At 42.9% G+C, this 24,566-nt stretch overlaps 1 protein-coding gene across 1 annotated transcript in view; it reads right to left on the bottom strand.

The window, feature by feature from the left end:
* Positions 1–23,665, bottom strand: part of LOC143788291 (putative ferric-chelate reductase 1) — a 33,249-nt gene extending 9,584 nt beyond the window's left edge. Inside the window, exons 1-13 of the mRNA XM_077277832.1 lie at positions 23,551–23,665; positions 18,969–19,164; positions 18,277–18,413; positions 16,926–17,020; positions 14,619–14,763; positions 12,441–12,623; positions 12,179–12,277; positions 11,068–11,215; positions 10,868–10,981; positions 10,144–10,259; positions 7,658–7,744; positions 6,297–6,394; positions 1,353–1,411 (exon numbers count right to left, since the gene is read on the bottom strand). Coding sequence (XP_077133947.1) covers positions 1,353–1,411; positions 6,297–6,394; positions 7,658–7,744; positions 10,144–10,259; positions 10,868–10,981; positions 11,068–11,215; positions 12,179–12,277; positions 12,441–12,623; positions 14,619–14,763; positions 16,926–17,020; positions 18,277–18,413; positions 18,969–19,164 — 1,477 coding nt within the window. The 5' untranslated portion in view covers positions 23,551–23,665. The remainder of the gene's footprint in view (positions 1–1,352; positions 1,412–6,296; positions 6,395–7,657; positions 7,745–10,143; positions 10,260–10,867; positions 10,982–11,067; positions 11,216–12,178; positions 12,278–12,440; positions 12,624–14,618; positions 14,764–16,925; positions 17,021–18,276; positions 18,414–18,968; positions 19,165–23,550) is intronic.
* Positions 23,666–24,566: the final 901 nt, after the last annotated feature.

Here is a 24,566-nt window from a genome sequence, read left to right as displayed (position 1 = left end):
CTGGGTTGCTTTGACTTTATGTTTTGGGTCATTGTCCATCTGTAGTATGAAATGACGACCAATCAGTTTGGCTGCATTTGGCTGGATCTGAGCACACAGTATGGCGGCTCTGAATACCTCAGAATTCATTCGGCTGCTTCTGTCCTGTGTCACATCATCAATAAACACTAGTGACCCAGTGCCACTGGCAGCCATGCATGCCCAAGCCATCACACTGCCTCCGCAGTGTTTTACAGATGATGTGGTATGCTTTCGATCATGAGCTGTACCACGCCTTCGCCATACTTTTCTCTTTCCATCATTCTGGTAGAGGTTGATCTTGGTTTCATCTGTCCAAAGAATGTTCTTCCAGAACTGTGCTGGCTTTTTTAGATGTTTTTTTAGCAAAGTCCAGTCTAGCCTTTTTATTCTTGATGCTTATGAGTGGCTTGCACCGTGCAGTGAACCCTCTGTAGTTACTTTCATGCAGTCTTCTCTTTATGGTAGATTTGGATATTGATACGCCGACCTCCTGGAGAGTGTTGTTCACTTGGTTGGCTGTTGTGAAGGGGTTTCTCTTCACCATGGAGATTATTCTGCGATCATCCACCACTGTTGTCTTCCGTGGGCGCCCAGGTCTTTTTGCATTGAAGAGTTCACCAGTGCTTTCTTTCTTTCTCAGGATGTACCAAACTGTAGATTTTGCCACTCCTAATATTGTAGCAATTTCTCGGATGGTTTTTTTCTGTTTTCGCAGCTTAAGGATGGCTTGTTTCACCTGCATGGAGAGCTCCTTTGACGCATATTTACTTCACAACAAAACCTTCCAAATGCAAGCACCACACCTCAAATCAGCTCCAGGCCTTTTATCTGCTTAATTGAGAATGACATAACGAAGGGATTGCCCACACCTGTCCATGAAATAGCCTTGGAGTCAATTGTCCAATTACTTTTGGTCCCTTTAAAAACAGGGTGGCACATGTTAAGGAGCTGAAACTCCTAAACCCTTCATCCAATTTTAATGTGGATACCCTCAAATGAAAGCTGAAAGTCTGAACTTCAACTGCATCTGAATTGTTTTGTTTAAAATTCATTGTGGTAATGTCTATAACCAAAATTAGAAAAATGTTGTCTCTGTCCAAATATATATGGACCTAACTGTAAGTTAATAAACCTCCTTGAGGCTAAGTACATTCAATATACATACACCAAAAACCTATTGTTTATTATTTTGGTTCAAATGAATATTTAAATTTTTTTTTTTATATAGAAAAAAAAAAAAAAAAGTGAAAACAGAAGAACTATTTTACCAGCCACGAACACAAGTGCAGCCGCAGGACCATAAAACCCACAAATTCCAAAAAGTAACTTACCTGCCATTATTCTTGCAATTGTGCCAGTTCCCCAGTGCGCCCAGTTAAATAATGGCCTCCTATTTGGAAATGTATCAGTTATTACAAGTAGCAGTGCGGAAATAATCTGTCTTAAAACACAAACCAGTAAAAGGTCTTCTGATTCCATAAAAACATTTACTAAAACACTCTGAAAGCTGCTAAATTTTTTAATCTAGTTTTCCCTTTTTTTCTTCGCTTTAGAAAGCATGGGCCAATGACAGTCATTGGTGTCTAATGTCACCTGGGCACCTGATCCATTATATACCCGCTGACTTATATCACTGGATGATGTCACATATCAAATCACCACTTTTGGAGTGTGTGGAAACCAGTGGTGTACTGTGGGGTGGTCACCCCAGGCACAAATTGTACAAATTTCAAATTTTGTGCCTCTTCTATCCTTAAGTGAGTGAGAACACCAGTGCACTGAGCAGCAGCTCCATTGAGTGGTGCGACATCTGGGCACAGCGAGTGCCCACCCAATGTTTGGCGGGCTGACAAAACTCAGGAAAATGAGCAGCACAGCCGTCAATGACAAACTCATCTCACCTGCTGCGCTCTGCATAGGCAGCAACAGCATGTGCAGCACTGAGCTCCTCTACAGTTTAACACGAACTAGAACTAAGAGTAAGCCTAGGGGACTAAAATAGTAAAAAATTATATCTCAACGTGGAAGTTAAAAAGAAAATTGTATGTCAGATTTTGGCAAGGTGCACAAAAAAAAACAAAAAAAACATAGCGCATAGGAGGGTCAAAATACATATATATATATATATACACACATACACACACACACACACACACATACATACACACACACACTCACACTCATACATAGAGATTTTCTCCACTGCCACTCTGCACACCTTGAGCAGCGCTGAAGAAAGCGTGTTTGCATAGTGTGCCAGGGCTGCCGTTGTCTGTGTCGGGTCTTTCTGCGTGTAGAAGGGGCTGCTTCATTTAGGACATTCTTCAGTGTATTATTGAAGTGTGACAATGCTAAGTCTGGACAGGAGAGGGAGGAGATGGGTGTGTGGAGATTGTGGAGATTGTGGAGATTGTCTACAAGCTGCTGGGTATTAATGGTACGTGTATTCCGATAAGTGTGGTAATGGGGGTGTCCCAGGTGAGGAGACAATTCTTGACAGAGAAGGAAAGAAGGTTGTGGTCCGAGAGCGGAGTTAGTAAAGTCGTGCAGCGAGCCGGGACGGGAGAAAACCACGTCCAGAGTATTCCCGTCCTCATGCGTAGGAGAATTAGTAAACTGTGAGAGGCCGAATGAAGAAATTAAGAGAAAGAAGATGAGAGGCAGATTGGGAGAGGGGATCATTGATGAGGATGATAAAGTCTCCCATGATGAGGGTGGGGATGTCACAGGATAGAAAGCGATAAACAACCGCCACTTGTAAGGAGAAGGGATTAAAGAGTCTGACGACGTGGACTTCAAAAGGAAGAAAATGTAAGTGAGGGAACCGGGGGGGGGGGGTGACCTGGCAAGCACATTGTGATGAAGGGAGCAAACCAACAGCCACCCTGTCTGTTCTCCCTGTCTGACAGGATGTGAAAATTTCAGCCCACCAAACAAGAGAGCGGCAGCGCGTTTGAATGCTGGATCCAGGTTTCTGGAATAGCCAGAAGGTTAAGGGTATATATGTGTGTGTGTGGGTATATGTATGTGTGTGTATATGTATGCGCGCGTACGTGTAGGTGTGTGTGTGTACGTACACATATATATATATATAATTACTAGATGGTGGCCCGATTCTAACACATCAGGTATTCTAGAATATGCACGTTCACGTAGTATATTGCCCAGCCCACGTGGTATATTGCCCAGCCATGTAATATATAGCCCAGTCACGCAGTATATTGCCCAGTGACGTAGTATATTGCCAAGTGACGTAGTATATTGCCAAGTGACGTAGTATACAGCACAGAGCCACGTAGTATATTGCCCAGCCACGCAGTATATTGCCCAGCCTCGTAGTATATTGCCCAGTCACGCAGTATATTGCCCAGTGACGTAGTATATTGCCCAGTGATGTAGTATATTGCCCAGCGACGTAGTATATTGCACAGTGACGTAGTATACAGTACAGAGCCAAGTAGTATATTGCCCAGCCACGTAGTATATTGCCCAGCTACGTAGTATATTGCCCAGTGACGTAGTATATTGCCTAGTGACGTAGTATACAGCACAGAGCCACGTAGTATATTGCACAGCGACATAGTATATTGCCCAGCCACGTAGTATATTGCACAGCGACGTAGTATACAGCACAGAGCCATGTAGTATATTGCCCAGCCACGTAGTATATTGCCCAGCTACGTAGTATATTGCCCAGCCACGTATGTCACAGGTTAAAAAATAAAAAATAAACATACTCACCTTCCGATCCGAGGGCCCCTTGTAGTTCTAACATACTCACCATACTTGTAGTTCTGCCACCTGTGCGCGGTACAGGCGGCAGCTTCCGGTCCCAGGGTGTGATGACGTCGCGGTCACATGACCGTGACGTCATGGCAGGTCCTTCTCCCATACAATCCTTGCTACCGGAACGTGCCGCTTGCACGGAGAGGTTAGCGGAGGGTCGCGAGGAGCGGGAAAGGCGGCGGAAGGTGAGTATATAATGATTTTTTATTTATTTTTATTATTTTTAACATTAGATCCTTTTACTATTGACGCTGCATAGGCACACAGGGTTAATAGCGGCGGTAACGGAGTGAGTTACCCGCGGAATAACGCGGTCCGTTACCGCTGGCATTAACCCTGGGTGAGTGGTGACTGCGGGGAGTATGGAGCGGGCACTGACTGCAGGGGAGTAGGGAGAGACTAATCGGACTGTGGCCGTCGCTGATTGGTCGCGGCAGCCATGACAGGCAGCTGGCGAGACCAATCAGCGAATGAATATCCGTGACAGACAGAAGGACAGACAGAAAGACGGAAGTGACCCTTAGACAATTATATAGTAGATATAATCGTCTAAGGGACACTTCTGTCTGTCACGGAAATCCAGCGTCGCTGATTGGTCCGCGACCAATCAGTGACGGGCACAGTCCGGCCGCGAATTCGCCAATTCCTAGTCTCTGTCAGTACCCCCTCCAGTCAGCGCTCACACAGGATTAATGGCTGCATTGCACCGCGTTATGCCGCGGTGTAACGCAGTCCGTTAACACTGCTATTAACCCGGTATGACCATCTTTTTACTATTGATGCTGCCTATGCAGCATCAATAGTAAAAAGATCTAATGTTAAAAATAATAAACAAAATAAAAAAATCATTATATCTCACTTCCCATCGCCTTTCCCGCTGCTCCTCGCGACGCTCCGGTCCATGCATTGCGGTCTCGCGAGACCGCTACGTCATCATCTCGCGAGACTGCAATGCATTCTTGGGACCGGAGCGTCGTGAGGAGCATCGGTAAACACCTGGGCTGGATCCAGGGGCCGACAGAAGGTGAGTATATAACTATTTTTTATTTTAATTCTTTTTTTTTTTAACAGGGATATAGTGCCCACATTGCTATATACTACATGGGCTGTGTTAGATATTGCATGGGCTGTGCTATATACTACGTGGCTGTGCTATATACTACGTGGCTGTGCTATATACTACGTGGCTGTGCTATATACTACGGGGCTGTGCTATATACTACGGGGCTGTGCTATATGCTACATGGGCTGTGCTATATGCTACATGGGCTGTGCTATATGCTACGTGGGCTGTGTTATATACTACGTGGGTTGTGCTATATACTATGTGGGCTATGTTATATACTACGTGGGCTATATGCTACTTGGCTGTGCTATATTTCTCTGCTGTATCTGTGCATCATGAATCGTGGCATGTGTTAAAGAGGGGGGCCCACTGAGCCTCTTTTGCCCGGGGCCCTCAAAAACCTGGAGCAGGCGCGGAATTTGAATCACGCTTCGCTAATTAGTCGCGCCCGGCAGGCCGAATCCTGTGTATAAATTGCATTATTCTGTAAACTTCATAAATAAACTACATACATATTCTAGAACACCCAATGCTTTAGAATTGGCCCACCATCTAGTGTGTGATATAGTATAATACATACAATCCCTTTTTTAATTTGAAAACGTAATAAAATATGGTTGTGGGAAAAGAAAAAAAAAAAAAATACATGCGCTTGAGGGAGAAGGGGTTCAATACTGTCACAGGAGCAGGTGGGCCACGCTCTGCACCACTAATGTGAATTGTGTACATACAGAAACTGGGCTACATATGGGAATGTAATTTTCTCTATATACTGTAATACCGCTGTATGAAACAAGTAATTAAATAGTTACAGGTTCAAGTACAGTGAAAATTAGCACAAAAAAAACACCAATTTTTAAAATATACAAAAATTATAATATTTTAAATCAACCCCTAAGTTTAATAAAAAAAGAAATATTTGATATCACCGCATCCATAAAAGTTGAATGTATCAACATATATATTTTTTCCGCCTAGACACCTCACCCCCCTAACCAAATGCAATAGAAATGGACATCAGTATTAAGACATCAGCAAGGTACTCAAAAACAAACCCTCACACCGGTCGATTGTTTTCTTGTCAAAGTTAGGGTCTCAGAAAATTGTGCAAATTTTTTTTTTTTATTTTTTTAAATTGAATGCAACATTGGCAACACCATAAACATACTTACTTGGAAAAATTATGTTACCAGGTTATTTTTACTGCAGAGGCCACCATAACCCCCCCCCCCCCAAAAAAAAAAAATAATGGCAAAATCATATTTTTGCCCTTTTTTCCCTCCCATCAATTCATCGTACTAGGAATTTATTCCCTCATACAACTTTGTTGCTGAAAAAATAAAGCTATGGTTCTTGGAAAAAGGGAAGGAAAAACAAAAAGCTGGCTAGAGAAGAAGAGCATTGAGAGGGTACAATTTCATACCTGTGACTGAAAGGTGGAGGCCTGAAAACGGCGATTATCGGCTGAAGAACTGCCAAGGCTAAGACTATACAGCCTAAATAGGGATGATAACCGGCCCGCTGTAGGGAGCATAAGACAATACAGAATTAGAGAAGCTCCATGTAATTTGTGCCATTATTCAGCAAACAAGGCGAGCTAATAATCCTTGTGATAATACTTGTATCCTCCAAGACTGATGGCCTATGCAAAGGATAAGGCATCACTTAGATCGATGGAGGTCAGAGCTGCTGAGCTCAGTGATTGGCAGCAAGTGAAAAACCCTTTAAACACACGAACACATATGCGAGAACTAGGTTTTAAAGGGTTATAGTGACTTAAAAATATTTGACACACTGCATTATTTCAGTGACATGAATCATATATAATGGCTTCAAATTCTAGGTAACCTTTTTAAAACACCATTCCCACTTGTGCTCTACACAATGCAGCTTTTGTAACTTTTTTTCACCCAAAACAAAAGACGGATCCAAAAAAGTTAGAACATATTGTAAAACTACATTAACAGGATCTAATAGAACACCTTTGAGGGATTTAAAGGGGTGGTCTGGGATCAACCCTTGTGACTACAGACTTGGGGTATGTGCACACGTTGCAGATTTGACTGCGGAATTTTCGGTGCAGATTCTGAATTTTTTGGGAGAAAACGCAGGTCAGAATCTGCACTTTTTTTGGTATGTGCACACGTTGCAGATTTTTTGTGCGGATTTCTTCGTTTTTTATTTTACCCCCGCAGATTTCTAATATGGAATGGGTGCAGAAATGCAGCAGATCTGCAAAAATAATTGACACGGTCCTTTTTTGAATCTGCTGTGTTTTCCGTGCAGATTTTTCCGCACCATAAGCACAGCATTTTTTTTTTTTGCCATTGATTTACATTGTTTCTGCGTGGAAAAAAACGCTACAGATCTGCAGGAAATCTGCAACGTGTGCACATAGCCTTAATGTAGTTTTACCAATCTGCACAGCCCTTGCAGAGTCGCATTTGGTTCAGGCCGTGCATGCTTTTTATTTCTATTGAATACACCGTTCCCACACGTGCTCTACACAACGCAGCTTTTGAAAAAAAAATTCCAGCCAAAACAAAGGATGGATCAAAAAAAAAAAAAAAAATAGAACATATTGTATGCAACAAAATGTGTTCTATCTTTTTAGATTCATCCCTTATTTTGGGCAATGTGTGGTCCACGATAGCCTAAGGCCGGACAACACGTTTAATGAGAATAATAAAAAGATACAAAGCCAAGCTGACCACGTAAAAGGTTGTCCAACATTGATGAATGCAATAAAAGCGATTCAGCTGGTGCAGGATGCAGCTTACTTACAGTGCTCCAGTGTCCGCGGTATAAAAATGGCAGCACAAAGGCCAAAACGGTTAGTAATACTGTGGTGACCATTAGGATACGATGCACCTGGGGAAGGAAAGAAAAAGCTGACATGGCTAAAGACTAAGCAAAGTGCTTTCATCTGGATAAGATTTTTCTATTTTATACCGTTAGTGACCATTTTACCTTGGTGATAAGAAAATCAGCAACGAGCAGTACAGTAAAGGGAACCTGGCAGGAGATTTAAGCTGCCAGCACCACGGTAAGCATGAAATCAGACACTGGCAGCATTATTGCAGTCATGTATCTACTATATAATTGTCTAAGGGTACTTCCGTCTTTCTGTCACGGTTATTCGTTCGCTGATTGGTCTCGGCAGCTGCCTGTCATGGCTGCCGCGACCAATCAGCGACGCGCACAGTCCAGAAAAAAATGGCCACTTACTCCCCGCACTCACTGCCCGGCGCCCGCATACACCGCTCACACAGGGTTAATGCGGCGGTAACGGACCGCGTTATGCCGCGGGTAACGCACTCCGTTACCGCCGCTATTAACCCTGTGTGTCCCCAACTTTGTACTATTGACGCTGCCTATGCGGCATCAATAGTACAAATTGTAATGTTAAAAATAATAAATAAAAAAAAAAAACCCTGCTATACTCACTCTCTGTTGTCCGCTGAGCCGCTCGCGTCGCCCGCCATCTTCCGCTGCAGCTTGCGGTGGCAAAGATGGTATGGCAGCAGGACCTGCCATGACGTCACGGTCATGTGACCGCGACGTCATCACAAGTCCGGCGCGCCTGCGCGGCAAGGACCTGACGTGACGTCATGATCATGTGACCGCTACACGGTCATGTGACCGTGACGTCATCACAGGTCCTGCGCACAGACCGACCCTGGGACCGGAAGCTGCCGTGGACTACAAGGGGCCCTCGGAAAGGTGAGTATATGTTTCTTTTTTATTTTTTAACCTGTGACAAACGTGGCTGGGCAATATACTACGTCACTGGGCAATATACTACGTAACTGGGCAATATACTACGTAACTGGGCAATATACTACATCGCTGGGCAATATACTACATCGCTGGGCAATATACTACGTGACTGGGCAATATACTACATCGCTGGGCAATATACTACGTGACTGGGCAATATACTACGTCGCTGGGCAATATACAACGTGACTGGGCAATATACTACGTGGCTGGGCAATATACTACGTGGCTGGGCAATATACTACGTGACTGGGCAATATACTACGTGACTGGGCAATATACTACGTGACTGGGCAATATACTACGTGACTGGGCAATATACTACGTGACTGGGCAATATACTACGTGACTGGGCAATATACTACGTGACTGGGCAATATACTACGTGGCTGGGCAATATACTACGTGGCTGGGCAATATACTACGTGACTGGGCAATATACTACGTGACTGGGCAATATACTACGTGACTGGGCAATATACTACGTGACTGGGCAATATACTACGTGACTGGGCAATATACTACGTGACTGGGCAATATACTACGTGGCTGGGCAATATACTACGTGGACATGCATATTCTAGAATACCCGATGCGTTAGAATCGGGCCACCATCTAGTGTTCTATATTACTCTGAAGCTGTGCAGCTCTTCAGGATAAACTTTGAAAAGCCTGACGTGGACTATGCGTCTCAGAAGTCTTGTCCAAGAAAACGGTCCTCGGCAGCTTCTCCTTGTACCACCCCCTAGACTGTGTAGGAGGAGAAACCAGTCAAGCAATGTCAATGGGCGAGAAGCCACCAAGGATCGGCTTCTTGGACTAAACAGCCGAGATGCATAGTCCCCACCAGGCTGACAAAAATTAACACATACACGCATAACATTCCCAGTGTGTACTTGACGCTGTCCACAGTTCTGGCAGCATAAAACCGATGACAGGTTTATGTAGATATGAAAAAAAATAAAATAAAAACGACTTTGGGGAGGGAGATTTAGCTAACATTAAAAAATGTAAAATTTACAAAATGGCAAAAAAAATAAAAAAATACATGACATATTGTAAATGTGATAAAATATGTTACACAACTCTCCTCTTTGGCCATGTCATGTCATGGCCATCCTACACAATTACGCCTTTAGAGGAAGACATCAGCTCATTATAGAGCTTCATTGGTAATAATAATCCATGGGAAACCCCAACCATGCAAGTTAGCCCTCTCTGAAGAACAAACGACAACTATCTCGCAGGTGCCACCCAGCTATCATCGCTGGCCAGGTAAGGATAAAGTCCACTGGTCCAGTAATCATCCCTTTGAAATGGATCCAGTTAAAAAAAAATAAAAACAAAACCCACACAAATCTTTTCAAATGGAAATAATAACAGATGGCTATTTAAATCACAGACCTTCAAAGTAAAAAAATAAAAAATCGTAGCAAAAACGCAACATGTGAATACAGCATTAAACAGTCATTCTAAGAAGTGCAAAATACCTGGAACCAAATTTTCTCCCCACACAGAGTAGTTGTTGGCCAGACAGGTTTGAAGAAACGAGCCACAAGGACACCGATACTGACTGTAGTCATCCAGGCAACGAACATCATAGCGCCTGACAAGGTGAGCAGAACAAGGACAGGTGAATGACAGCGGACGGCAATACTAAGCTGTGACCCGACAGACACGGAGCACAGTCAGACAGGACGGTCTCTCCTATGTGCAGCATTAGGGCCTGCCCGCTCATTTATGAGAAGCTCAGTCTACTTACAGGACAGCTGAAGACTGGACTTTTTTTATTTTTATTTTTGCCCGGGATAAGACTAAACATTCGATAAACTCCTCTCTAGAAGTTTGGATAGTGCAATATTAAGTGGAATGAGAGGAGGGATACATCCATTTACTGCATCCTTGATAAATGGTTGTTTTGTTCTTTTGGACTGGACAGAATAGCCGGACTACACCATTCCCAGGGCTAAAACGTACTGGAAACTTACTAATCCTGGTGGAAACAAACGCCATGAGCAGGTGATGCTGTAATACCAGCTAAACAGATATCCAAAGAGCACAAAAACCTGCAGCAAATGCTACACCGTCACCAACTAACAGTCACTTGGCAAAACTACATTACCATGAATACTAAAGTTGTTTGCTGTAAGAAAATAATTTGCATTATCAAAAAGAAAAAACCCTACAGGGGAAAAGAAACAAAAGTCTGTTTACCATGGAACTTAATGAGCAGAGGGGATCGTGATCCACCGACGTCCTCGTTCGATTCAGCAACGTTGTACATTTTGTTGGTTATAAGAGGCTGTCGTTGATGTCTGTGAATGTGTCCTTACATTAAAAAAAAAAAATAATAATTAATTTGCTATTTTAAACATAAAGTGATATTGTATTTAGAATTTATAGTATTGATATACCATCTTCAGCATCACCATCAGCCAAAAATATATAATGACGGCTGTCCAGCGGAAATCGCTCTTGAGAGTCTGGAATACGGATATTTCTGCGGAAAGAACATTGAAGAATTCCATCTTTTATCCTCCATGCCATGTCCCGCAGAACGCTCTGGAGTAAAAATCATATATTAGAAGACAGATCAGAATGCACTTTCCATAGATTCAATCTGATCTTTTGTGCCATTTATTCAGCAAATCACAGAACAAATGTTCAGGTTGGATCAATTCTTTGTAGCCTTAATTTTTGGACAATTCACATGTAATAGACTTGTCCAACTGATCTAAATAGGCAATGCCGAAAACTCACGCGCTTCCTGCCATCCAAAAACATCCCATTTAAATTAAATAGAATATATCATGTATGCTAAATAAAGGGTTGTGACTGCTGGGACCTGCGCCAATCAGCAGAACTGGGCACTTCTACCCCAATCAGATAGGAGCGGCAGTGCACATGGTCACCCACTGCTCAATTCACACTCTTGGCATGCAATCTGCTATACCACATACTATAATGTGCCTCATTCTACTGATCAGTGGGGGTCCTCCCAGCAGTCGGACCCTCATCGGTTATCACCTATACTTGGGATCGATGACTTTCTCTTCACCTAACAACTCCTTTAATGGAACCAATTTTCAGTTGCAAAACTTTCTAAACAAATCTGTATCCTAAGGGATTCGGAATGTGTCACAGCAGAAATAAATCAAAGAAAGAACACCGCTCGCTCTGGTTGAGCATGACATTTAATTACCAAAAAAATAAAATAAAAATATAAAATAAAATAAAAAAAATCAGACAAAGAGCGATAAAAAAAAAAAACACACATTGCCAAAAACATTAAAAAAAAATACATGTAAGATAAAAACCTGAATCAAAAATAGGTAATTTTTAGTCCCTTTAAAGAATTTACAAAAAGTGTCAGGAGCAAAACATTAATACCGCTTCTACAATACAGAAACATTGCATCATTTTGCCAAGAAGGCTTGACAATTTAAAACTAGAATTACAACTTTCTACCTTATGAAACTACATTCTGAAAGTTCATGTTGCGATTTCATGATTTTCAGTAATTACCGGTGATGCTATATCTGGATGTGTGCGTCCTCGAAAGTATCCAGGGTTTATCTCGACAGTTTGCTGATTAATCACACACAGGTAAACATCATCATCCCCCTAGGAAAAAAAAAACATCAAACTATTAGCATCTGCAGATAAAACCTGTTTTAATCAAACCTGCAGCACCACGTAAAGTAAGTGACGCATCGCTGGAATCAGGGTCTCTGTTTCTACATCCTGCAGTTATCAGATTAGATAGCAAACACCTGGTGATACTCACCATCCAGTGGTCATGTGATAAGGCAAAAGACAGGTATCCTTTTACTGGTCCACTCATCTCAATCAGCATGGAGTCGTCTTCTCTCCTGAAAGACAGGAAGAAGCAGTGCAGATCACGCTGAGGATCGCACGACGTGGGGCTCCTGACACAGAACTTGTTGCTTCCACATCCAGATGAGCTGACCTGCAAATACAATAAACTGTAAAAAAAAAAAAAAAAAAAAAAAAATCCCCCTCACAAAAATTATTATAAAAAAAAGGTTAGTATCATGTGTGGCCACCTGATGGCGCTCTCCTATGAATAACAAGAGCAATAGGTATTGGTTATAACCATCCCTGAGTGCACGGTGTTAAACCGATCGTGTCCTTGTGTGGTGGATGTTATCTAGAGACAAACGGGCTGGGGAATATTCTGGTCTATGTATAGACCATCGCTGATGAAAACATTTATTCTATTGACTGGCTGAAAGAATACTCACTCACTTGGACGCATTAATATTTCTTAAATTCATTAATTTTGTGATTTTTTCTTTGTTGTTGTGTTTAGTTAAAACTTTTTCCCAATTTGCAATCTACAGTCTGAATTGCACAGTCTATTCTGCTGGCAGCAGGGAGTGAGCTGAGAATCCATCAGTGAGCTCATTCCAATGGAAGAGTTTGTAACCCTTAACTTTTTTCTTCTGAGATTTAGGAAAACAAGGTTGAAGTGAACTTTGTGTTAATAAGTAAGCTTTGAGCAGCTTGGAATCTAAGAGTTGTGAACTCTTCCAACAGAACGGGTTCACTCAAATACTCAGTTCACATCTTCTGCAACCAGAAAAACAGACAATGCAGAACAGTACCAGCAAAGTCTGAGACTTCAGAAATCTCATGCACACATCTTGTTTTTTTTCCCCGACATGCAGCATGTCACTTCTTTCAGTGTTTTTCACCCATTAAAAGCAATGGGTAGTGCAAAAAATGCAGGTATCAGGATTTGCTGCGTTTTTGGTGCCAAAACCTGATGAAGTCGAATCAGATTTTTTTTTTTTTTTTATACACTAAACTTTATCAGCATGCACAAGAAACAAAATGTACCGATAAAAACGCAGTAAAAACTATGCAAAACCAGCTTCTTGTAAACAGCTGAAAATTTGCATAAAAAAACGCAGCAAAAACGCAACTTGTGAACACTGCCTTAGTATATCGTGTCAATTTTTAATTAAATTCAACAGCAACATTTTAATTTTTTTTTTATTATAAAAAAATATATGCTTTGAAAAAAAAAATAAAATCAAGTTCCTTAAAATTGATAGCAAATAATTAGATACTAAATGGTTTGCCAGGAATCCGATGATCAGCTCTTCCATAAGGGCTTTAGCTTAAAGAAAAACGAAAAAGAATAATTATAATTTTGCGGTTTATAACGACACGCATTTGCCTGCATCATGGGAAGTGTAAAGCCATTGATAAAAATGTAGTCTACAATCCTTGTGTGTACCAACGCCATCTGAAAAACGTTATGCCTGAATGATTGGACTCATTGGTCGAATCTTTCACATCAAGCAAATGTTTTTCAGTATTATAGACAAAATGATTATTGGTAATGATATGAACAGGTTTATGACCAGATTTACCTATTCATAGTCTAAATTGTAGTCTTATACCTAAAGAAAGGTCACAAGTAAGAAATGGTTGAAATTTAAAAAAACGGCTCATCACAAAAGTTACAATACAAAGTTTTAGGAAAAAAAAAAAAAAAAAGAATTAAAACTATAAAATATAATAACGATAAATTATTCTGCCATTCGGTGTGTCCCATTTTCACAGGATAGTGACTCCTATATACCAGCTGACACTGGAAAGCTGCTTTACACAATGTTCTCACTGGTGTAAAAGCATTTATTACACGCCACGATCCAGCGCCGATTCATTGTATAATGCAAATAGCGATTAATTGAACACCAATAGCTTGTAATGTGATCTGTTTGGGATCAGGTAACGTTTTTATCAATTAGATGGCAGGAGTAATGTAGGTGGCCTACAATGGAAATGAACAAGACTACAGTATAAAGATAGCCCTGCAAAAAAAAAGAAAAATGGAATAGTTCCCCTAAATAACCAGAGCCAGCTTGTGATCTCACAGCAATGGGGGGGTTACAACAACAAAACAACAACAACAGTCACCATCCTGTATTACCCCCTCGGTCAGTAATGACGCGGATGGCTCGGCTGGCGGCACAACAGTCTGTGGTTTACTGGAGACGAGTGGAAAACCAGATTGAGAAATAATTGGTCCTGGAATCTTCACCCAGTAAATTGCGTATTTTTCAACAACGGTGGCTCTAAGGCATGAAAAAAAAAAAAGAGAACTTTATGGTTAAGAAACATGCAGGGAATTAATCCAGTAAAAAAAAAAATCCCTAGTGTTTGCCAAAATCCTAGATAAAAGAAAACATTGGGCACATTTATCATTGTGTCACAGATGAAAAAATGGAGTGAGTAAAGCACGCTAATGGGCTACAGCAATGACATCATGACTACAGCGCACAGGACTGTTTCAGCCAATCACTGGGCATCTACATTGGCAGTGATTGGCTGCAGTGGTCACATACACTGTAGTAGAAGCATTGCGGGGGTCATGGTTATAGTTACTGTTTGTCATTTCTAATCGGAGGGCGTTTATGGGGTATAAAAAGTTACGCATAGAAGACAGATTAGGTATAAATGTCATGGAGAAAATAAGCAGCTTGGCCCAACCAGGTATTAAATGGTCAATGACCTTCACATATCGGCAGGCGCCAACAGCTTTACCCAATTACTGATAGCCAGGGTTTCTGGCAGCCTGTTCATTATTGATGGAGCTGCAAAAGAAAAAATAAAAGTGATAATCACCTAGTGACACCCACCAGGATCCAGAGCAGGTGGCTTTGTGGTCCGCGCTGACACAGGAAGAGAAGACTTCACTGCTCAACCAGCAGCAGAACCGCTGCGGACAGAGATTGGCAGCAGCATTCAAGTGACTCTAGCAGCGATGCAATGATCAAGACATCTGACCGCTGCAGCCAATCAAGAGCGCAGCGGTTCTGCTCCTGACGGAACAGTGATGTCTCCTCTTCATGCATCAGTGCAGACCACAGAGCGGCCTGACTGGTTACCAGGTGAGTGCCGATAAGCAAGTAGGACTTTTTTGTTTTGTATTACTGCTTTAAACACCTCAGAGACTTTCTTTTGCCAGAATGAACCTCGCTCCGAGCACTGGTCTTATAATACAAGTGTTAAAACTGCCTTTTTAATAAGGTGAAACATTGCAGAGATTTTCTACATTGCCTGGCAGTGTTGATTATTTTTGGCAGAGACTACGACTTCTTTAATCCCTCTGACTTGTGTAATACAGGTTTGTTACAGCGTGCTGAGAAACAAGTATTTCCAGATTCAGAGAGCAGCATTCGCCGAGCTCGGGAAGAATGCGGCCTCCAAATCCCTCATCCACCTGTAAATGTTAACAATTGATCTGTCGGTAAAGGTGAAGCCCGGCCACTATCTGGAAAAGAATCCACGTCTGCAAAATTAACCAATAAAATACTGGTTATTCAGAGGAGAACAGACCGGACAGCAAAGCAAATCACAATGAAGGACGGTGTGGTAATAAAAATACAAAAAAAAATTTCCACTTAGTGCAAGTGCTGATTGGTGAAATGCTAGGCCCCTTAAGGATGCAGAAATCTATCATATGTTCCCCTTCAAGGAGCCTTTTCTTTTTACCACCGCAGTATTAGACCTTGTTTTTTTGTGGGTCGAGTTGTAGTTTTGATTGACATTGACATTATTTACATTAATGGCCAAATTCTGAACTTTGAAAAAAAAACTAATAATGAATAATGGATTGTGTTGTCACCTTCCAAGACCTATAAGATTTTTTATTTTTATGTTGAGGAGCTGAATGAAAGCTTTTTCTTTTTTTGTGTCGACACGTTTTATTGTACTTTTTTGTTGGGGTTTCAGAGAACAAAAAATAAATAATTTTTCAAATCTGACCTTCTGTTTTCAGTTACGGTATAGGCCTCAATGTCATGGCAATCAATGGGAACCCTGAGATGTCCCATGTAGAACATTTAAGGGGTTGACAGCAGCAAATTGTTTGAGACAGATGGCAGCTGGTCAACACAGCCTGCACCCGCCATGTGCAGAGCGGGTGCAGGTCATGAGCCTACACCAAGCACCCCGATCCATAACGTATACATCAGTCATAGTGTGACAGGGGTTAAAGGATTAATATTGTGTGAATAGAGTAAATTACTAACTTCTCAGGAGGCTGGCCTAGCTTTCAGCTGACCATCATGGGTCCAGCTGTAGAAAACGGAGTCTTGGTATCTGCCAAACCATTTGGGGTACAAAATTCTATCATGAATATTCATGTTCTACCCTGAATACCATAAAATATAAAGTGACAGGTGAGTGCAAGGGAAAATGTACAATGGCCTGTGCTGTGAACATGAGGACATACAGAAACTGGATATGCTGCGGGCCGGCGCTGGGAGCGATCCAATAGAATTCAACCTGTTCTTTTCTCCTCTTGCTGGTCTGACTGACAGCGGAGCCCTGGAAAGAGAAGCATTGGGTTACACAAGCCAGAATAACATCCATGCAGACTAGTAAGCCGAAGTGCCCGGGAAGTACTGCGAAGGGCGCCACTTCCCTGCCTTCTGGAGTCAGGAAGGCATCACCCTTAGTTACTTCTGCACAATGCGCTGCAGTAGAAGTGGGATTTATCAATTTTCATTACAAAAATCTTGTGATTCTATTAAAACTGTGACTTATAGCAAAAAGTAATGTATTGCAGCCACATTCTGCCACAATGTCCCAGAACGGCTGCATCTCAGCTGTGTAATAAAGCTCCGTGCAGTTGTGTCACTATGCCAGTGTCATTGTAATCAACTCCTAACACGTCACGGATATACAGAGTATGGCAGTCTAATGAAAATGGAGTTTCTGTTTAGACTATAAACAAAATGGAAAAGAAGGAAATAAAATAAAGGAAAAGTAAACTCTACAAAAGAAATGAAATGAGAGAAGCTTACAACCTGTAATGACCACATGGCCACCTCAACCCTCAACCTATTGTCTCCATCCCCACAATCCTGTAGAATGTAAGCCCGCAAGGGCAGGGTCCTCTTCCCTCTGTATCAGTCTGTTATTGTTAGTTTTGTTTACTGTAAGTGATATTTGTATTTTGATGTAACCCATTCTCATGTACAGCACCATGGAATCAATGGTGCTATATAAATAAATAATAATAAAATTTGAGTGGAATCAAATTCTACCAAAATTTTAATTTGCCAAAACACAGATTGTTTGGCAACTCTTCTGCGCAGATTCAGCAAAATGCTGGGACTTCCAGCACTGATGAAGCTCGGGATGGTTCTGTGTATGTACATGCAAGGTCACAGCCACCTTGTAACATCTTGAACTTGTGTACACTTGCACAGAACTGTCCCCGGCCTCATCAGAGCCAGAAGTCCAAGGTCAATGTGAGGGTCTTGGGAATTTGAGAACTTGCAGCAGGGATGAGAAGATGTGATGAAGACCGGAAGGGTAATGGTTAGGAGCCCAAGAAAGTCGAACGGTGAGGAGACTAAGAATTTTTATTTATTTTTAACATCTTCTGTTTATTATACCCTGGGTTCTGGAGAGACCCCATAGCATAAGGAACAATAGATTTGTGTAGAATCGTTTGCTGCTGACGGATCTTCCCACTAAACACCTCCCATACAGGCAAATTAGTTCTAGTGTACAACATTAAATTACATGTCATTCTCTAAGGTTTTCTATTTCCTATGAAGTATAAGAAACTATACCGGGAGACTTCCACATTTCAAAAGTTGTGAAACTTGTCTATCAACTAATGAGAAGGAGCCCACAGCATCACCGTCTAAATTATTCGCATTTCGAGCCTGAATGAAAAATCCAGAAAAGCGAGATCCAGACAAAGTCACTGAAAAAGAGAAAAAAAAAAATATTGTTAATTTTCTGCATCAGACAATAATGATATTGAATAAAAATTGGACAATAGATGACTAAAAGAACAAAAAAAATACATAGAAAAAAAAACATACCGTCATATATTCTATATTGATTTTTAGGAAAATTACCCATCAAGTTTAATTTTCTAAGCTTTCATAGAAATGACAAAAGAAAACTAATTTGGTTGCTCTAGGCACACAGTATCTCCAAAGACAATTGCGGAAGCATAAAGTTGCATTTACACTGAAGAATTATTAGCGAACATTCCTAAGAACTCTCGTTTCCCGTTAATCAGGAAGTGTAAAAGGGCTGCCAATCACCCGACAAATGGGCAAAATGCTTGTTCCTCTGGTGTTTATATAACGACAGCCTATTTGCACAGATTTATCTACTACCGATGGTTCTGTGCTCATGGAAGTGCGGTCGGCCGGGTCTGAACAGGCCATTAAATGAATAGTGCTCGGCAAAACGTAACCGATCATCGCTTATTTATTGGCTGCAGGTGGCCTAATGTAAATGCTCCTACCTTTGATCTGATCTCCTGGACTAAATACGGTCTTATCCACAGTGATGTTATGGATGACTCCAGACTGCGGGGAATGTTTATGATGCGGCTCCATGGAACTACAGGCTACGGTGACCTTCCCATCTGGATAACTGGTGACAGGTGGAGCACTGCAAGCAAGCAGCCAGATGACGAAAACTGGCACCCCCAGAGCCATCTATAGATTGAACAGAAAAAAAAACATGTTATACCACAGCATCCTTAGATAAAAGAACATACTGACAGGTTTCTCAAAACTTAGCAAAGGTCCAAAATATTGTGAATCTCAACCAAATGTAAGATTCCTGACGCAACATTTTGTTTTTTTCTGCCTACGTGGCCAAAACATTAAAAGGGAACCTGTCCTCAGAAAATCACCTATTAACCTGACCCCGGGATCCTGCAGGTGATTACATGATAATCACAATCATGTTCGCAGCTAAACTATATGTAGATGTTGATTTTACACACAAGGAGGAAAGTTACTTACGGTATTTATAAATATGGCAAAACCACAAGACAAATAGGCCCCGATTCATTCTTGACTTTGCCCATGTTTTCTTGTCTAGTTTTGTGCTTTTTTTTCCTTTTTTTGTTGTACACAACTCATTATTCTATTTGCGCCTTTTTTTTTAAGTCTACTTTATAGCTGCTCGCCCATGTTTATTTTATTTACCACTTTGTGGGTGGAATTTAGAGATTCCTAATAACTTCATTTGATTTGTCTGGCAAAAGTTTAGGTGCAATTTTCCTCCTCCCCCAGTGTATTTTTTATAATTCGGTGGTATTTTGGTGCAATTTTTTGCAACTTGGACCAAAGGTCATAAAAACCGGTTCAATACAAGGGAAAAAAAAAGTCCATTTATGATTTTACACCAAATGCATGAATCACACCTACCATTTCGATGAATTTGGCACCAAAAAAATGGCAACCAAGACAAAAAAAAAAAGGACCAAAAAAAAGCTCAAATGATGAATTGGGGCCATAGTCTAGCACCTTTGTAATCAACATGTAATTGCAGGACCCGGTCTGAGTGCAGGTTAAAGGTGATTTTATGATGGCATGGTCACTATAAACACTGTCAAGAGTCTTGTGTGCTCCCAGTGTAAGGGCTTCTTTTCACTAGCGAGAAATACATGCGTGTCTCGCATGTTAAAACCAAGCTCTGGCGCCGGCACTTTGGAGCGGAGCGTGCAGCTCCATGAGTTGCTATGCGGCCGCACGCTCCGCTCTGGAGTGCCGGCGCCACAGCTTGGTTTTAACATGCGAGATTCGCACGTATTTCTCGCTAGTGAAAAGGAGCCCTAAGGGGGAGAAACTAACCAGGGTTGCCTCATCTGTAACGGGTCCAGAACCGTCGGGTCTGTCACCTAGGATACAGGGGGGCGAGCTTGGGGTGTTGTTAAGGAGAGCCATAAGATCAAATACTTAACTAATCTCAAGACATAAGAGATTGCGAGAAGCAACCCATAACATGTATTGTTTAACCTTACATAAGCTTTCTCAGATCAAAGTGAGACACTAAAGATGGCTGCCATTTCCTGTTTCACCACACCATGTGCTGATATCCAAGATGATCAGTGAGACCCTAAAGATGGCTGCCATTTCCTGTTTCAGCACACCATGTGCTGATATCCAAGATGACGCCCACCCTGATCACCTCATGGATCCACCCACAGTGACGCCCACCCTGATGACCTCATGGACCAACCCACCCTGATGACCTCATGGATCCGCCCATGGACTTGCTCATTGCCCAACCCACTAACCAATGGAATACATCCGATCACTCCCATTTTAGAGCTAACCGAGCCCCCTTACAGGGGTTATATAAACCTGTGTTCTGACTAAATAAAGCCCCTTGGAGCCGAGCCATAGCTTGATCAAGGAGAGTTTACATCTGACTGTGTGTTGTCATATGTTATTTCTTTAGTGCGCACCTGATCAATATCCATTAGGCCAGGAGTACGCAACTGAAGTGAACATTTTATTAATTGTTCAACCTAACAGTGTCAGAGTGTTCCCTGTACCTGCGAGAAGAGGACGAGGCTAAACAGTTAATTAACGTGCAGAAATTCAAACAGTTCAGGTGGGAACAGCGCACGCAGGAGTCCTGTCAGAAAAGATCAGCTGTGAGGCGACGCTGACTGGAGCCGGGGACGAGAGGACGCACTGACAGGAGTCAACAGACGGGGTCCCACTGTCACACCGGAGACACCGCTGTCCACGCCAACATCGCTCTCCCCGCTTACATCACGGACATTCACGAGACTGCTGACATGGCCGACTACGTTAACAAATCCGTCGAGGCCGGTGACCGTGAGAGGCAAGGTCTGTGTGCGGGATACAGGCGCTGAACAGTGCAGCGCAGCAGACCGGGCTGGCCATTATAAACAGTGTCGGGACAGTGTCATAGGCCCCGCTAGTGTAAGGGCTCTTACCGCTGAGAGAAGAGATTATTCCCCTTCCTTACTCCATCCGCTGAGGTCAGTGCCAGTGCTGGAGCCCCAGACTATCGCCGCCATCATCTGGATTGGGTGAGGACACCGCCATTGCCGGGACCACAACAGGACAACGCCATCATCAGGACCACCAGAGAGCACAGACATCGTCAGGAACACCGGAACACACCGTCAACGTCAGGGAAGTTTTCTCCCATTCTCCCCAGAACTGTGATAAATCCCCTTTGAGCATAAGGCTGGGTTCACATTACGTTCTGGCAGTCCGTTACACGGACTGTGTCATAAAGCGGTGTAACGCAGTCCGTTAGCGCTGCCATTGAGCTCTATTTCGGGTACATTGCTAGCGCACGCCCATAATGAGCGTGTGTTAGCGATGTGCCGTCATTGAGGGACGGACCCTGGGACGTGGGCTGCAGCGTTTCCGGATCCGTCACCGCTAGCGCAGATAGAGCATCTGCTAGCTCTATCTGCGCTAGCAAGTCGACACTTGCGTTAACGCAGCCCGTTTAACGCATTTGTTGAACGGGCTGCATTAACGCAATGTGAACCTAGCCTAATCTAACAGTCTCATTCGCGGACAGGAGCACATCTGTGACAGGAGCCCAAAGTGTTAAGTGCATAGTTGACATTTTTTTCCCCTTTTGCATATTCTGTGTTAGGAAATTACTTCATACCCTTGGTTATATTTATCTCTCTGCGAGGAGTTGCTGTTTGTTAAATAAATCCCCTTGTTGACCCTTGGTCTGCCTCTTTGTCTGTGCTGTATCCTGTAACCTGCTTATACCAGCGAGGGGGGGAACACGTGACCACACGACTGAGTGTGCACTCCCAGCGAGCGAGCGAGCGATCATGTGACCATACGACTGAGGGTGCGCTCCCAGCGAGCGGGCGATCACGTGACCACACGACTGAGTGTGCGCTCCCAGCGAGTGGGCGATCATGTGACCATACGACTGAGGGTGCGCTCCCAGCGAGCGGGCGATCACGTGACCACACGACTGAGTGTGCGCTCCCAGCGAGTGGGCGATCATGTGACCATACGACTGAGTGTGCGCTCCCAGCGAGCGGGCGATCACACGACTGAGTGTGCGCTCCCAGAGAGCGGGCGATCACGTGACCACACGACTGAGTGTGCGCTCCCTGCGAGTGGGCGGTCACATGACCACAGGACTGAGTGCGCGCTCCCAGCGAGCGGGCGATCACGTGACCACACGACTGAGTGTGCGCTCCCAGTGAGCGGGCGATCACGTGACCACACGACTGAGTGTGCGCTCCCAGCGAGCAGGCGATCACGTGACCACACGACTGAGTGTGCGCTCCCAGCGAGCGGGCGGTCACGTGACCACACGACTGAGTGTGCGCTCCCAGAGAGCGGGCGATCACGTGACCACACGACTGAGTGTGCGCTCCCAGCGAGCAGGCAGTTAAGAAACTTTGCGCTTTTTAAAAAAAAAAAAAATGCTCCCAAAACATCTGACTGTGCGTCTTTTGAGCTTTCCCATGGCTGTAATAAGTACAGGAGCGTCTTATGAGTAGAAACCACCAGAAGACTGAACCGGAAACTTTTAACTCCTTGGTGAGTTCTGCTCAGAAAAGTAAAACCCTGAATATAAAACACAGCCAGTCGCTTCCCTATAGTAATGCATATAGTCATACTTTTGAACTTTTGATAGTTTCTTTCAGGCACTTTCCGCTGCAGAATCTGCAGAGAAAGACCTGTGGTGCACTGAGACACTAGGGGATTTAAAGAAAAAAAAACTGTGAAAGTTACAGGAAAAAATTTGGAAAAACCCTTGAAACGCTGCGGTTTTTACAAGAGTTAAATGCAGCAAATATAATGAGAAGAATTCGGACCACACAGCAAAGCACAGACCAAGATCAGAGGAGAGAAGAAAGCGCTGGAGGCGACCGACATCCACCTGCTGCACGGAGGTGTCAGACAGCGCGCTATAACCGGCCGCTGTCTCCGGGCTATTCCCTCAGTGTCACCTCCATGACTCACTGTACCCAGAGCAGCTGCAGACAAGGAAGTGAGCGCCGCCGCCTGCGCCCGGCACATGTGAGCGCACAATGCCCAGCCCGGGCCGCCGCCGTCACCCACCTCTCACCGCAGCCGACCTCACCGGCCTCCCGCAGCCGTCACTGCCCTCTCACCAGCCACAGGCGGCACAGACCCTGGCACTGAGGGGTGTGGTCAGTAACGAGGAGGCGGAGTCACCGTACAGGCCACTAATTGGCTGCTGGGCGTGTAATAGTAATGACTATGGAGGTGACAGTAACTGACAGCAGGGAGACAAGGTGTCAGCTCCACAGATCACACTGTATATAGTACACACTATCAGAACATTATATATGACAGATCACACTGTATATAGTACACACTATCAGAACATTATATATGACAGATCACCCTGTATATAGTACACACTATCAGAACATTATATATGACAGATCACACTGTATATAGTACACACTATCAGAACATTATACATGACAGATCACCCTGTATATAGTACACACTATCAGAACATTATATATGACAGATCACCCTGTATATAGTACACACTATCAGAACATTATATATGACAGATCACACTGTATATAGTACACACTATCAGAACATTATATATGACAGATCACACTGTATATAGTACACACTATCAGAACATTATATATGACAGATCACCCTGTATATAGTACACACTATCAGAACATTATATATGACAGATCACACTGTATATAGTACACACTATCAGAACATTATATATGACAGATCACACTGTATATAGTACACACTATCAGAACATTATATATGACAGATCACACTGTATATAGTACACACTATCAGAACATTATACATGACAGATCACCCTGTATATAGTACACACTATCAGAACATTATATATGACAGATCACCCTGTATATAGTACACACTATCAGAACATTATATATGACAGATCACCCTGTATATAGTACACACTATCAGAACATTATACATGACAGATCACCCTGTATATAGTACACACTATCAGAACATTATACATGACAGATCACCCTGTATATAGTACACACTATCAGAACATTATATGTGACAGATCACCCTGTATATAGTACACA

The sequence above is a fragment of the Ranitomeya variabilis genome, chromosome 8 (assembly GCF_051348905.1).
Source record: "Ranitomeya variabilis isolate aRanVar5 chromosome 8, aRanVar5.hap1, whole genome shotgun sequence".
In the NCBI taxonomy this organism is placed as follows: domain Eukaryota; kingdom Metazoa; phylum Chordata; class Amphibia; order Anura; family Dendrobatidae; genus Ranitomeya; species Ranitomeya variabilis.
The sequence above is the reverse complement of the archived record's forward strand: the minus strand, read 5'-3'. Positions and strand labels throughout refer to the sequence as shown.